At 40.0% G+C, this 16,743-nt stretch overlaps 1 protein-coding gene across 1 annotated transcript; it reads right to left on the bottom strand.

Moving 5' to 3' along the window:
* Nucleotides 1-495: 495 nt before the first annotated feature.
* On the bottom strand, nucleotides 496-3,927 carry LOC103940665 (tetraspanin-8-like). Its single transcript, XM_009350823.3, has 2 exons — nucleotides 3,402-3,927; nucleotides 496-1,512 (listed from the first exon to the last, which is right to left on the bottom strand). The coding sequence occupies exons 1-2, from the start codon at nucleotides 3,900-3,902 to the stop codon at nucleotides 1,216-1,218; spliced, it is 798 nt and encodes a 265-aa protein (XP_009349098.1). The 5' UTR covers nucleotides 3,903-3,927; the 3' UTR covers nucleotides 496-1,215.
* Between the last annotated feature and the right edge of the window lie 12,816 nt (nucleotides 3,928-16,743).

Raw genomic sequence — 16,743 nt, 5'->3', positions numbered from 1 at the left:
TAGAATTCTAACTTTGGCATCGGAGATTCTTCAGATAAAACCCCTCCCCTCCCATTCATTGTGGGTGTGTGAGGCTTTTGGCCATAATCTTAGGTGTTATTATTTTGCAAGTGCATTTTTATCAAATGAGAAGATGACGTAAATTTGCATCCACGTCTACTATGTCTCCCATGATACTATTTTGATACGTGTCCTCCAACTTATCCAATACTTAACACTATTAAATTTTATTATTTTGTGGTGAAACACAAATTAACAGACTTCAAACTCCAAAGCTTTCCGCCACCAAATTAGCTACAGCAACCACTCTTTTCACCGTCGCCTTCGCTGCCGACAAGCCTCCACTCTCTTCTCTGTCTCTTCAACCTCGTCAACAAAAAAAGAACAGCTATTATTAAATTGGAATCCAATCATCAACTATTTGCATCAGAGTTCGATTCGTCAGCTTCAATTCAGTTCGATTAGATTCTTCTATTGTGGTTCAATTCGATTCCTTAACCGTTAATTACTAAAATAGGAAGAATATGTGTGTATTACCGCTAACGACTTCTATGATACCTGATCTGGTGTAGGAGAAAAAAGAGGCGTAGTGAGGTTATGGTACATGAGAATGATGAAGAAGGTCACAACTGGTGGTGGTTGTTTTGTTGCGATAATTTGTTGTTGTTTTATTATATTCTTTGTATATTAAAGTTAACAGTATTAATTGTTTGGTTAAGTGGATCGACATATGTCAAGTAATTAGCGAGGAAACATGAATGAGACACCAAAAATGGAGATAGCAAACCCAATGCTGTTTTGACGGTAATCATCTTTTTTTTTTTCTTTTTTCTTTTTTTTTTTTTCGTTTTTGCTCCAATTCCTGATAGTTTGTAAAGAAGAATGCATGACTCTGATTCCTGGATACTATGATTCCTGCTTATTCCGATTTCTAGTTAGTTTGATTTGTTCTTACCCTAATTCTTGATTAATAAACATGTTAATATATAACATAAAACAAAAAGTAAATAAAAACAAAAACAAAAAAAGTTGTTAATTGGGCATATTGTTTAATTAGTTACACAAGAGCAAGTTTTCAAGCTTGGTACTAGCTGTTGACTAGTAATTAAAAAGAGGAAGATTAAAAAACTTGGCCTAGTTTTTAACTTCCAGTCAAACATAAAAACTATGTAATCTACATGCTGAGGAACCCTACGCATGATATCCAACTTTTTTTTATTGTCTCCAATAGTCAGGTTTCTTCCTTGTGTTTTTAAATGCGCAGCATCCTATACTATAGACAAGCACGAGGAAGCCAAGGAATACAATTTTGAGAAAGTGCATCCTCTTCCAGGTATCCAGTAGTTGTTCCAAAGTTCCAGCCTTGCAAGAATCGCAGTTGTAGCACAAAACCTTTGGGTCATTGTTCCATGCTTTGCAGTCAGGGCTGGAAGAAGTGCTGTTATTCCTTATCCACACGGTGGGGCTCTTATAACTAAATCCACACTCGGCTAATGGCTTACAGCAACCAGCCTGCAAATCATAAACATGCACATTATTTATCTGCAGTATATAGGAATAGGATCAAGAGACAAACATTTTGACAAATATTTTTACACTTTTTTCGAACCTTTGGATTACAAAACATCCAAAGGTTCATATTCATTCATTAAATGACAATGATGCTTAAGTGGATTTTAACTAATATTAAACATAAAATTAAAATTAAAAAAGCATAAAATATGGAAGGTAATTAAAAATAAAATTAAAAAGGAAGAAACCCTAGTTTTAAGCTTGCAAACAAGAAAGGAGGTAGAACTCCATTGATTTGAAGTATTGCAACCTTCATTTCCCTCTTTGTCGATGAGGTTTGCAACTTTTATAGGATTGATATGAAATTTTGATGACTTTTACAACAAATCAAGCTATTAGTCTCTTGAATCTTCATTACGTAAGCAAAACGTACAAAACCCTAAACTGTATATTATTGTTCATATATGTAGGGTGATTAAATTAGGTTTTTTATAAAATGAAAAAGGAGATTTTCATCCAAGGCATTGCAGGGAGGGGGATGGATGTTACAGTATTTTCCTGTTTTTGCTTTTGTTTTTCTTAGTTTTTGATTTTTTACGCTAGGTTCAAAGTTTGATTATTGGTTTTTTCAATTTTATCCTATTAGATATTAATTTTTAATTTAGATTAGTGTTTTCTTTATTAGTTATAATCCACATCATCATCCAAGTCATTTAATGTTTAAAATTCTCCACATCACTCTTAATCTAGACTGTTGAATCTTATAAAATCTAAAGGCTACAAGGAAGTGTAAAAAAGTTTGTCAAAATATTTGTCCCTTGATATATATATATATATATGGAAAAATTAGTATCCGGTCCTTAGTTTCTAATATTCATTGACTAAGACCTTATTAGTTTTTAGATTTTTATCAAAGTCCCTAACATTAATATATTAGTAAATTATATGTAAGTTACATAATTTTTATAATAAAAATTAGTAATTGATTTAGAGTTTTAATACTCACACCCTTATTAAACTCCTATTAATTTCAATTCAAACATTTTCAAAGTATAAAAAAATAAAATCAGAATAAGTTTGTACCCATTAATTTTTTTATAAAAGAATGATATGTACCCATTCTTAAATATGCCAATTTGTTATATGAAAAATGTACCCTTTTTTTAATATAAAATGTATCCATTTTTCATGTAAAATTAATTCAATCTTTTCTCTAATCCATTTTTTAAAGGGAACATTAATGAAAAGCTTCCGGTACTGTTCACTTTAATGAAAAATCATATTTTTACACTAAAAAGTCCTGGTACTATTCACTTTACCATTTATTTTGTCTTTATCGTTAAAACTCGAAGTTTTCAAACATTTTTCATTAATTTTCCTTTTTTTAAACTTTTATAAGTACATTCTATTTCGTTGATTTAAGAATGTATCCATGTCAAGTTTAATAGAATAAATGCTTAATAATTATTAAGCCTAATATCTTCTTCTTCTTCTTTTTTTTGTGTGTTTTTGAAAAATGTACCCATGTTTTGGTACAATAATGTTTTGGTTAGTTTCTTATGAATGTACCCATGTATACACATATAATATATTGGAGAGTATAATCTATCTTTAATATTTGTAATAATCTCATTAATATAAAAAACTACAAATTTTATTTTTAGTTTAAAAATAAAATAACCTACATAGAAATGCATTATTACATTAATGTTAGAGACTTCAATCAAAAACTAAAAATCACAAAGGTTTTAATCAAAGAACATTGATAGTGTGTGTGTGTGTGTGTGTGTGTATCCTGAAAGTAAAGTAATTGAGGGCCAAAGAAATAATGACATGGTAATTAGGCATAATTAATCAATAAATTTATAAATAAACATAATACTGCATACCATAATGGGGGGCAACTCCTTCATATTGAACTCCTGGATTTTAGTATCATTTTTGGGCATATAATTGCATGCTTGGCTAACAACGAGACAGTTCTTGAGGCTATCCCAACCCTTTCCTTGAACTGTATTCTGCAACCACTCTGCGTAACCGCTGAGCTTGTACTCCTTCAGCTCTGTACCAGGAACCCTAGTTCCACCGCCTGATTTCCAAATGATAAAGAAGGATATGGCATAAATGCTCATGAGTCCGATGAGGAGGAGGAGCATTACTAAGAGGTAGATCCAGAGGAGGCAAGAAATACGACAACACGCACTGATTATGCCTACGATGGACATCACCATGATCAACACGCCCAACACGAGGACAGGCAGCCTAAAAACCTCCAAGCACTGTCCAGCCGCATTTACCCTATACAGCTGCACACCGACAATGACGATTGGAACCGATATCAGGAAGGTGAGGATGTTGAGAAGGCCTAACAGGTTGTTTGCTAGATTCATTCTGATATATGTTATCCCCTATTATTCGAGACCCTAACTCCCCAAAACCATGAGAGGTTGAGCCTAAAAAATGAAGCAGAAATAGATGAAGAAACAACACCAATAGATTGTAGGGATAAGGTTGAATATATATTGTGGAATTCACGAAATGTTATCGGAGATTATACCGTGCGTCCGTACGTATTTGAATCTGTCAACCAGATTTTTCTTCTATTTTTAGCCAGTATGGTCAACTAAAAGTCATACTCGGATCAAAATAGAATCACTACCAAAATCCGGGAAAAGAAACCTAGTTTAAGAGATCGATAGGCACTTGGAAAATATGGATCTAATGATACACTATGTGGTAGAAAATTTCCAACATCTTTAGTCTTAACGAAAAAGTACCTGTAAAACAATCAACACCTTTGATAAAAGACCAAAGTCTTGCACCCACGAGGAGTTGGGGGAGGTTTGGCCAATAGAACTCCGATGCCTAAGTTTCTCGGAAAATAGTGAGTGTTTAGGGCTTGTATGCATAGCAAAAGCATACCAAAATTGGTGGAGATGGAGGAGTTTATAGGAGGTAGTGGCTGACCAAGGTGTAGGTTTTGCCTTACACATGGCGACCTACTATTAGCCAAGTTATGTCATACGTAGGATGCGCAAGGAAATGATATTTCTAAGATATTAATTAGGAGATAATATCTTAGAATAATGGTGAAAATATCCCTTATTGATTGTAATAGGGATTCCTTACTTGAGAGAGTTGGTCTTCAATTGGGAATGTATTAAAGATATGTTTTAGTAATTAATCCTATCTTTAATGCTTTTGACTTCTCCACACCACGAGCAGGGGAGCCTTGAGCAGTTGTAGTGTGTTGTTTCACTTCTAGGGATGATGAGCTATAGGTGGGAATATAAATGTGCCTTACCCATTTAATGAGGGCAATCTTGTCTTTCTTGAACAAAAGGCCATGTGTCACCTCCAAGATTATTGGGGTTATTTTTTGCTCCACAAATAATGTCACACCTACTGGGCTACTCGCAGGAAAGGGTAGTAGGTGTAGAAATCCCAAACTGCTTAGGTAAGTAGAGAGTTGGTTCCCAATTTGATGTAGATACTTAAACTAGGAGATAAATTCTTTAGGAAAGGGAAACCAATTGCCACCAATACTTACTTAATTCTGCCTTAAGCAGGGTGTTGAATAAATTTGAAGAACAATCTTTATCCTTACAAGAAAGAGAGGAAGCTAGAGGAAATATATTCCCCCTCCCCTAGCTTTCTTCTTTGCTTGTCTTTGCAAACAATTGTTTCTCGTTGTTCTTTTTCTTCTCTGCGCCACACCAAGGTAAAAAAAAAAAAATATTTTCGTTGTCTTCTTCTTTGGTAGTGTTGCCGCGAGGCAGCCGTCAAGGTGGTGTGGCGCGTTAGCTTGCAAGCGGCAAAAGGTCAGCTCGACTGGGGCCAAGGTGAACGGCTAGCGTGAGCTAGGAAGTGTTGAAGGAGTTAGAAGAATGGTACAAGCCTTCTGCCTACTGGCTACTGGTGGAGAGTAGTTTGGGCTGCAGGCCTGGCCTATTGGATTGATGAAGGTGGAGGCGTGGGCTTCCTATCTAGTTTGGCCTAAGGAAAGAAAGAGATGAGGGAGCCAATGTGGGCTAGGCTCCCTACCTTGCTAGATCAAGAAAGATGGGGGAAGAAATGGCACTAGTCTCTTCCTTCTGAGCTAAGAAGAAGAAAGGAAAAGTGGGAGGTGTTGGTAGGCCTCCCTAGCCTCAGGTCGTGGCGTGTTGGGCTACTGCCTGGTGCCCCCTGCTTCATGCATGCTTTTATCTTTTTTTCTTTGTGAACCTCATTGTAATATTTTCCTTATGCCCTCCATGCATGAATTCTTTGAATATGTCTCACTCGAGTTACCAAGGTGATGGGATATATTCCGCTATTGTGTAGTCAAAGCAAATTTTCTGGTAAGGTTGGGTACTCCAAGGTCATTCATGTCAAGATTAATTCCAACGAGCTATTTAGAATCTTCTTTGAGATGCATAGGCACGCAATTTCGCATGATGGTAGGATTCTACTGCTTCTGGAAAGCTAACAACAAGCTGTTTTCAGTATCTAGATCGGGAGATAGAGTGAAGTATCCAGTTGTGGCTAAGTCTAGATCGACTTCTGAAAGGCTTGCCACTATGAGAAGTGGGAAGGAAAGTTTGTCACTTGGAAAAGTGGATTAGGTTGTTAAAGAGGTGTCAAAGCCTACTCCTTCCAATGCTACTACGTCTGTACTTCTTGCTAAGAAATAAGGAATTGCTCGAGTTTGATTTCTCAACTACCTTAGATGGAGAAGTTGAGGATGAAGCTACCAAGATCAGAGCTACTTGAGATCAAGTGTCAGATGAGCAAATTGTTGAGTGCAAAATGGCTGCTGAAGGCTGGATGGCTGCAAGAAAGCTAATTATCATCCAAGCTGTTAATGAGTAGTTTTGCTTTATTTAGCATGTGTCGGATTTTGACAAACGTCGTGCTAATTTATTGACATACAAGAAATTTAATAAATTGTTTTCTTCTCTTTCTTCATCTTCATTTTTCTTGAAACTTTTCTTGCTTTAAGTGTCTTGCAAAACTTTTAGCTATAGGATCATCGAATAAGTGCACTGCTTTGAAAAAGAAGACGATCCCACGGAGTCAGTGTGGCTTAAGCTTTGGCTTCTCAGGGCATCGAGTTGTTGGGTTCATCGTGAGTTGCTGCCCCCTGACCATATGCTGCTTAGCTAATCGTTGAGTCTTTTGGTCCTTTGAGCTACATGGCCTACATCATAACATGATAAAGATTTTTGGGACATGAAAATTGTTAACTAATCATATAAAAAATATAAATAAATAAAAAAGGCAGTTTACCCTCTCCTGCTGGAGATTAGACGTAGATGGGTATCAGAGAATTAGTTTACCCTCTCATATGAGAGCAGACCCAAATAGGTGTCAAGAAATTAGTTTATCATCTCGCGCTGGAGAGTAGACCCAAATGGGTGTCAAGGAATTAGTTTACCATCTCGCGCTGGAGACCAGACCTAGATGGTTGTCAGGAAATAAATTTACCTTCTCACGCTAGAGAGCAGACCCAAATAGGTATCGGGGAATTAGTTTACCCTATCACATTGGAGAGCAGATGCAGATAAATGTCAGGGAATTGGTTTACCTTCTCGCAGATAGGTGTCGGGGAATTAATTTACCTTCTCGTAGATGGGTGTTGGGGTATTAGTTTATGCTCTAGCACTAGAGAGCAAACCCAAATGGATGTTGGGGAATTAGTTTACCCTCTCGTACTGAAAAGCATGGAAGAGCATACCCAGATGTGTGTCAGGGGATTAGGTTACCTTCTCACACTGGAGAGCATGAAATTCATTGTTGTGAGTGTAGCTAAAGAAAGCTAGATTGCTGGACAACTGAAATAATCCTCTGAAGGAAAAATTTGTGAAAACAAGTTCATTTGAGCAACATCTATACATGCAATTAACAATTAAAGGGCAGAGTCATGCTTGTATGCACTCAAAAATAAAACTTTACCCATGAAATTCAAGGCCAAGTAATTGTGGTGAACCAAAACTCAACTCAAATCTTAAAGAAAAGAGTTGAGAAACTTTCATACCTTTGAAGCACCTCTTTGCTTAACAAACGATATTCACCCATATGAGGGCCTTCTTTCCTTAGTCTCCTTGCTCCTTGACTCCATGGATGTGGATGGAGGAACTTTGGTTCTAGGCTCCATGACTTATTGGATGGATGAAGGACTGACTCTCCAAGTTTCCAAAATAGGGAACCTCTAAGTCTCCACACCAAGGAGAGCATTGAGGAAGAGATGAGTGACCTAGAGGAAGAAAGATTGCTAGCTATTTTTCTCTAGGGTGACGGGTCTCCTAAGAGAAGAGAGAGCTTTGTGTTCTCATCTTTTCTCTCTAGAAAACCCTTATGAACTTTTGGCTATAAAGTCCTCTATATAGTCACTTCACTTAAGTGACAAAAAGAACCAAAACTCATTCATTTACAATATGGCTGGCCTTCTAAAGGCTTTGGGCTGTTTGGGCCCTTTTGAGTCTTTAGTCATTAAGTTGTCATACAATTTAAGTTAATGAGCTTGATGGTTCTAAGCCTAATGGGCCTTGAGGTCGAATAATTACTCAAAAGCTAAAATGAACTTATTCGTTTGATTAATTAACATATTAATTAATCCTAGCCATAAATAATTAAACCATTTAATTATCCTTGCTCATCTCCGTTGTTTCCTTCAATCTCTACCTCACACGGTGTACAATATATTAGGTTCCTTTTAGTGAGGCAGTGGGTGATCAGAATTCTTCAAATCGATTATGAATTGAAACATACTTTCAATTCTCCCTTTAGTGATTATACACCTTTAGAGCTTCCACAAACCATGAGTGACACCTAGCAGTATATCATGGCTACCCAAGCTAATCAGAAGAGGTGGAGAACCTATTCAGTTTAGGATTACAATGTAATACAGTCTTTCTCTAGTACAATACTCTTGACCACATTGCTTCATTTGATAGTTTATTCATGTCTATTATCCAATGTGATTCTTTTACTTATATGATTACCTTGAATGTGATTTGGAATGACTTCCTAAATCACATTCATACTCTGGCTAGAGATACTTAATCATATCATAAAGTATTCTCCCTCAAATGGTTTGAAGGCTAGAGATCCCTTGTTATGCATTCACTTGCCTCCATGGCTAAGTGGCTTAACCCCAACTATGATGTGGACACCCTTTGACAGAGTGACTTTGACATAGTCAAAGATCAAGGACCTAACCACAAGATATCTATGATGCCTCAGGTCAAATGACTACTTTTCATTATCCTAAACATGAGTTCTCATATGACATGAGTACGAGAACTCTTTGTTAATCGCGTTTAGTGGACTCATTCTCTATTGAGCACCTACATGCTTGTCTTGGTGTTAGTCACACCAATGACTCGAGACCAGTCATTCTCCCTAAGAGAAGACATAACACGTACTGATCTTAACGGACTGTCAATGCCCAATTGGCAATCCTATGATCAGGAGCATTTAAGATATGTATATGAAAGAGAATGGCCTCATGAATCTAACTTCTTTAGATCACATACTCCCATATTACATATTCCTTGGACTTATCATTTAAGCATATAACATTTATATAAGACGGATTTAAATAATAATCTTTGCCCTTTATATTAAACTAGATTAGTTTAACATGTGAAATGTCCGTAAAATATCATCATATGATTGGCTTTATGGCACATTTCCAACATCCTCAGCCTGTGAGGTTTTGTTCAACGATTTGGTTAAGACTTTGAACTGCTTATGGAACCCACATGAGGGTGTAGGTGGGAAGAGCAATGAGCTGCTCCCAGACCTCTCCAAGTATTGCATCATCCTTGGATGTTTCGTCGTGTACTCTCCTGACGCTTGGTTTGTGATCAACTAAGAATTTGAGTGGATTGTAAGTTTTTTCATCATTAAGTGTTTAGCTAGCAGGAATTGCTGGTTAAAGCCTCGTCTTCTGCTTTGTCATTGAATGCTTTAAATCTTAGAGTGTCGCCGGCTTGATTAGCGCAGTTAGGAGCCATGTAGCATAAGTCAACACAACAAGAAGTCACAGGCCAAGATCAGTACAATTGGGAGTCGTGGTACAAGATTGAGGACAGCCGAAAGCGCATAACAGGTAGGCATGGTTGTGAGATGTGGAGCGGGGATTGGCTTGGGCCAGGTTATACACAGCAAGAGGAGTTGGGACATTAGGTCATCGGTGCTTTGTTACTGGCGATTTGTTGCTCAAGTGTTGAACCATTTGAGGTAATGAGAACAAAACTTGCCCCCGGTTTCTAGTGGTTTGAGGAACTCTCCTGCAGGTTAGGCTGGTGAGTCCTTTTGTTACTCGTCTGCCCCCGGCACACCATCTAGCTGAGTTATTGCATTTGTCGAAGCATAAGTAATCTTTGCATACGCCAATGTATGTTGTGTGGTTTCATCTACTTGATCTTGTCAATGAAATGTGAGTTGCTCATACAAGCTACATTCTTTCTAAGTGGTTTCGCTGCTAAAATCCGCACAATTGCTCTTCTATGAGTCTTTGTACTTCCTACTAAGCTTGCCTTTGCTGGGGCAGCGAAGCCTCCGTTGCTTTTTCCCTCATCTTTCGTCTATGTCACAACTGCGATTCACGTGGTTCGTCTCTAGCTGGTGAGTGAATTACTTGCGGTAGCGCTTGGCGTGGGCTGCCAGTTAAACTCGAGCTAAACTGCATTTCTACTTCCTTATAGATTTGCCTCCATTGCCTTAGCCGCCTCTAGCGATGATTTGCAAGTCTGTACTGTTTTTCCCAACGGTCTGCTCATCTGTGTCGCATTCTTCTTTAGCTAGTGAGTGGGCTGCTCATGACTGCACTAGGCATTGAGAGCCAGTTGAAGGTGAGCTTGAGTATCCTCGAGTTTCTTCATGCTCCATGTTCTGCCTACTACAGTATAAGGAGGAACACCCTGCAAACCACATCGCGAGTAAACACTGTGCCAAATTCGGGTTTTTAGTGTTCGTCAGAACGTGGACCTAATTGTGGACTTGCACTCACCTGTTAGCCATTTTCTCAATGCACTAAGGCATGAGAAATGTTTCCCCAATGGCCGATAAGGGAGTGCATTGCATGAGTGCCTGGTTCATGACTAGTTCAACGGCTACTTATCAAAACGCATTTGGGTCTTCAGCTTCTGTCCTGCTTTAGTACACCTCGAGGAGTTGACTTGTCAAGGGGGACTATTGCGCAAGGAAACTACTTAAGTCTCTGACCTACCGACATAAGTGTGGATTGCCTTTTGAAATGGAGGAACTTGTCTGTAGAAAAATAGGGTCAAAATACTCTCGGTTCAACCGTCGATCCAATGGCTGAAATCCGAGTCGACTAAACTAGTCTGGAATAAGAATCAGGTCGGTAGAAAAAGTCAAGCGTGCAGGTCAGTGGCTAGGTCGGCTTGGCCCGTCTGATCGTAGGATGGAGCACACTGGGCTCGTATATGGGCTGCCTACTATACTACAGGGGCTTGGGCCTGGCTATTAGGCTTACAATAGCTGTTGTAGTGGGCTGCTGGACCTCCTGCATAGGACATGCTTCCTCTGCTGGCTAGGCCAGCTTCTATGCCGCCTACACGTGAGCTTAAGGGTCTTAGGTTTGCGGAGCAGCATAGTCTATTAGCTGGTGGCCACATGGTGGCTGCTGGGCAGTGGTCGTGGTGATGGTTGTGCTCTGTTCTCCAGCTCGCCGTGTCAGTGAAAACCTAAGTATGTAAAAAGCACCATTTGTCATGGTTTCAAAATTTTCTACTATTGTATCCTTTCTCTAGAGATTGATAAAAAAAAAAAACTTTTCTTAAAAAAAATTCAATGATACTGCGTGTGAGAAATTCAACATAATAGAAAATTACGAAAGTAAAATGCAAGAACCTTCTTCGAGCATTTGAATCAAGCTCTCAATGAAAGCACCAATTTATGGTAGCAAATTTTCACCGTCTTCAGTCTTGACAAAAAAGTACCTACAAAACAATCAACAACTTTGATTAAAATCCAAAGCCTTATGCACCCACAGGGAGTGAGAAATAAGAGTTTTGGCCAATGGATCTCTGATGCTTAAGTTAATTTCTCTAAAAAGAGTGAGTGTCTAAGGCTTGTATGTGTAGCAAAAGCTTACCGGAATTTGGTGGAGATGGAGGTATTTATAGGAGCTAGTGACCGGCCATGGTGTAGCTTTTGCCCTACGGATGGCAACCTTCTATTGGCCACGTTATGTCATTGGTAGGATGCGTAAGGAAAGGATATTTCCAAAATATTAATTAGGAGATAATATCTTAAAATAATGGTGAGAATATTCCTAATTGATTGCAATAAGGATTCCTTACTTGATAGAGTTGGTCTTCAATTCAGAATGTATTAAAGATAGAATTTAGTAATTAATCCTATCTTTAAGGCCTTTGACTTTTCCATGCCAGGAGCAGGGGAGCCTTGAGCAGTCGTAGTCCACTACCTGCACTTCTAGGGATAATTAGTTGCGCGTGTGAATATAAACGTGTTGCCTCCAGGATTCTTGGGATTATTTTGTCTCCACACCCTTTACCTCAAGCATGATCAACACCTACTGTTTAATCTTTATGGGCTGAAATTTCAATTGTATAAATGCAATACCTTAATTACTTTCTTGTTATCTCGCTCTTGTTCTTCCATGGGGTTGCATTTATCTGACGCGTTTTCTATTCGAATAAATGGCAACACCAATTGTTGGATAATTAGTTATTATTTATGGTTTGCTTGTGAGTCAAGGATATTAGAGTTTCTGTCTGTTAAGGATTTGGATTTTATTTTAGTTTTTACTATATGTAGTAGGCTTGTATTAATTTGTTTTTTAAACAAGTTATTCACAACGTAGACTCTTCGATTATGTAGCCATCATGGCAATCTTTCGTTCATTTAATAAAATTGTATTAGTTTATAGTTTGTTTGTTCACTTATTAATCACGCATTTTAATATTCAACTTGGTACAAGAGTAAATCATTCTAGTTCTATTAAAAAAAAAAATTGTCATTGTTTGTTATTCAAATTTTGCGTCGTTCGTTCTTCTCTCGTACTCCTACACCTGACGCGCATCCCCGCACCGTTTTCGCATCTGGATCCATCTTCACCATCATGACTACCTACCTGCAGTCTGACTGCATGGCACCGCACCCATCTGAACGTGCACATCTCTGCACCCTGACCTGTGCTGAAAACAGTCAGCTGAATCCACTGCCAAGAACCACCGCACCGCATCAAATATGATCCACAATTCCCTCACGCTGCTTGAACGCATCCAACTCGACCCATATCAAACACCAGAACTGTGTCGCTGTTCCCAATCACTGAACTCGTAGACTCACCTTCGTCGCCGCATCTGAATGACTACGAACCCATAAATCCACCAATGCTTGCCTGTATTTTCGAACTACTGATTGTTCCTGCATAGAAGTCTAGTTGTTAAAAATTGCCCGCATTCTTGTTGCGGATTATAGTTCCATGCTTTTTCAGAAGATCGATTCCCTTTTTTTCTAGAAGCAATATACATAAGATGGTTTTGAAGTTGTTAAAGTTGTTGGGAAAGAAAAGAAAAGGGAATTGAACTGTTGAACTTCGGCCTGACTGATTGAGACTTTTATTGAGCCTGGTTGGTTTGGAGGCCCACATTGAGTTGCTGCTCTTGTTTGTTTTTGAAGGCCCACAATAGGTCTACCAACCACATCAACGATTGCTCGTGTGCTTAGATTGTTGACCACTCGAGTGATATTGATAGGAGCATATTTATTCGACTCTGTTAACCTATTTCCTTGCATTTACTCAGTTAGTTTCTATTTGTTAGAGTGTTTTAAGCCATTTTCGTGTGTTTGTAGGTTCAAATGGCAAAAGTGACAAGAAATGGCATTTTGGAGCAATTTGGAGAAGTTTTGGGCTGGAATGGGCGTATGGAGCACAGGGAATGGACGTTTTTGGTGCTTACAAGGTGCTAGGAATGTGCAAGGAATCAGGAAGGATTTATTAAGGCTTGCAATCAGCTGAGAACAAGGAGATCTTATCCAGTCCTGTTTTATCTAAACCTTATCCAAACTAACCTTATTTTATCTTATCCTATCCTAATCTTATCCTACCTTAATTCCAGCTGCAAGGGGGAATCAATTTCACATTAAATCACCTAAATATCTGGTTCTAGAAGCCCTATCCTCTTCCCTAGATTTGTGCCGCATATCTTATCCCTTGTCCTTCTAGAAACCTGTCACAATACCCCCTTTCTAGAAGCTCTAACTTTGTGCCGAACTACCCTAGTCCTTTTCCCCCTAGAAATCTGTCGTGCCCTATCCTTGTCCTCCAAGGATTGGTGCCATGAACCCTAGCATATATATACATACTTTATGCCACACAAAATCAGGGAGAGCCTTAGAGAGAAAATTAGAAAAATACACTTTGTGTCGCAGCTTTGCAAGGAAGGAAGGAGAAGAAGGGCTTGTGCCATGACCTGCCATCCAAGGCCATTAGAGTGCTGGAGCGTTTCTGGGTTCTTTCTATCCTTAGTTTTAGTTCAATGTTTAAATTAGATTGGTTTTGTTTATTAGTAAATATGTGTAACTAATTTCTTTTTAACTAGAGGTGAATTCGAAGCCATGGACATATGCTTAATATGAATTGATTACACCCAGTTATTGTTTCGTAAAACATGAATGAGATTTACTTATCTATTTGATTGATAACTGTTTGGGCCCAAAATATTATGATTGGGCCGAGCAACAAGATGTGCTCGGCCCAAGGTAATGACAAATACTATGGGCCGAATAATAAAGCCCGGGCCAGCTGGCAGGGTCGGCCGAATCCTATCCTAAGAGGTCCAGATGAGTAGAAGGATCGAGGAAGTCCTGGTGCGACCAGGATTCTCGACCAGCAAGAAATAAAGCCTTAAAAGGAGGAAAATTCAGAATCCCAGAGGGGGTAGGATTGTTCGAGCTAGGGGTAAAATGGGACAAGGACTCCCAATCCAAATCCGAATGGGTTTCAGGGAACGAGGTGCTATAAATACAAGAAATTACGCAATAGAAAGGGCCCTTCAACATCAGCATACAATTGCCCTGCGCAAAACCTCTCAAACACCTTGAGATTTTTCCTTTTCTTTTCCTGCCGACACACCTTCAGTTTGGATAAACAGCACTGTGGAAGCACCCGGCGAGCATCTTCAGTTTGGATAAACAGCACTGCTGCCGCAGAATCAGCCGACCAAGGAGCACCTTCAGTTTGGATAAACAGCACTGCGTCGAAGTCGACCGATTATCTATCTAAGTCTCGGCCGAGAAGGGTTTTCGAACCCTTGTTGGTAGAGGTCATCTTACTAAGCCTTTCCGGCATAGTTGGGTGTTACGAATTGCATTGCTCGGCGCATTGGACGCCGAGTGAGTTTATGATTGGATACTCGCAAGTAAGCTTCAGGGTTCGGCATTCCGACGGCCGAACTACGTTTACCATCAAGACATATATCACATTCGAGTACCTGTGCCCATATAGTTTGGTCTCGATTCGGCGTGCTTATACTCTTACGAATATAATCACAGTGACCGAATCAGGCTTCGACGACTTGTGAACTCCGCAGAATTAGTAGCCTTGTCTTTAGGCTATAGAACCCAGAGACCGAGAGCGTTCCTTCCTCGGTCGCAATCGCAAGATACAGAAGTCGACAGCGCACCCAACGCGACAGCAAATTTTACTCCTCGGCCGGGCTCGGCCGACGAGTTGGCACGCCCCGCATTCGACCGAAGGACGTTAGTTAGCTCATTAGTTACTCGGCCTGCGCGCCACGTAGGTTTTGTAAATTTTAGAGTCAACATTTTGGCACGCCCAGTGGGACCTTTGTGCTAAACCTTCGGAGTTCATGACCGTTGAGACACGATCCACCAAGAAGAAAACAACCATGGGAAAGTCAACAGCTGACTTACCAGTGCAAGGTCTTGGGCAGGAATCGCACCCAGCAAAAAATCCGATCATTGCTGCGCCGCCCGAGGCTACAAGTGCGACACGCCGAGAAAATGAAATCTGTCTCGGCGGGCAACCTCACAACGTGGCGATCCCGAATCAAACGACGGGCCTGTTTGTGGAGGGAATAGTGGAAGACTGCGACGACGATGGTGGAGAAGGCTCTGATCCACCAACTAGGTCGTTTCTTCGGAGACGACTTGATGAGCAGTATCGTCAGGTCGAGCAGTCGATTGGTCAAAGGATGAATGATTTGCTAGAAGCAATACGAAGTAACAACGATACACAGACCAGAATGCTTGAACTATTGGTTAGTAAAGCCTTCGAAGATGGCCAGGTCGGCCAACCTCGGCAGCTCTCGACGAATGTGCCCATACCAGCCGAGAGAGGGTCCGCTCGGCCGCAACCAGTCACCTTAGAAAGAAGAGGACCAGGAAATAGATCCGAGGGACCAAGCCAAGGAGAAGAAGCCGCTTCTGTAAACATGACCAAAGTCCAAAGAATGATTGATTCGGCCCTGAAGAAAGGGCCGAAGTTTCCAAAATTCATTCATCCATACCCGGCTTATGTGGAAAGGTTTGAATACCCACGAGGATTTAAGATCCCTGATTTCAGCCTCTTCGCCGGGGAATCGTCTCTGTCCTCATTAGAACATGTGGCTCGGTTCACAGCGCAGTGTGGAGACGTCAATAGCGACTTCTACAAACTACAGTTGTTTAATTTTTCATTGACAGGCTCCGCTTTCGCCTGGTACATTAATCTTCCACCCAATTCTGTGCAGAGTTGGGAAGAGTTAGTCGAAAAGTTCCATGAACAATTCTATCGGCCAGGGATGGAGATGTCCGTATCATCCTTGGCCAGGATGGCTCAAGCATCCGACGAATCTCCAATAGAGTACTTAACAAGGTTTAAGTCGGCCAGGAATTGGTGCCGAGTACCACTCCCCGAGGTGGAATTCGTCAGGATCGCTCTCAACGGATTAGACGTGGAGTACAAAAAGAAGTTCCTGGGGGTAAACATTCGCGATATGTACGAACTTGCTCAACATGTCGAACAGTATGATTACCTGCTCCGAGAAGAGAAGATATCAAAGTCACCATCCCGGGGAACGTTGTATAAGAACCCCACGGTCAGCTATGCATCGGCCGAAAGCAAGGACCCTCAGTATGTCAGTGTGGATGCGGCCGAGATAGTAATAGACAAACCTTACGTCTGCAAGGCTCTGGCCCAAGTAAATGGCAAAGACACCAAAGCCCATTCGGGCGCCGAGGAGATGA

Source organism: the organism of the source record quoted next, unplaced genomic scaffold (genome assembly GCF_019419815.1).
Source record: "Pyrus x bretschneideri cultivar Hongxiangsu unplaced genomic scaffold, Pyrus_bretschneideri_v1 Contig54, whole genome shotgun sequence".
Lineage (NCBI taxonomy): Eukaryota > Viridiplantae > Streptophyta > Magnoliopsida > Rosales > Rosaceae > Pyrus > Pyrus x bretschneideri.
The sequence above is the reverse complement of the archived record's forward strand: the minus strand, read 5'-3'. Positions and strand labels throughout refer to the sequence as shown.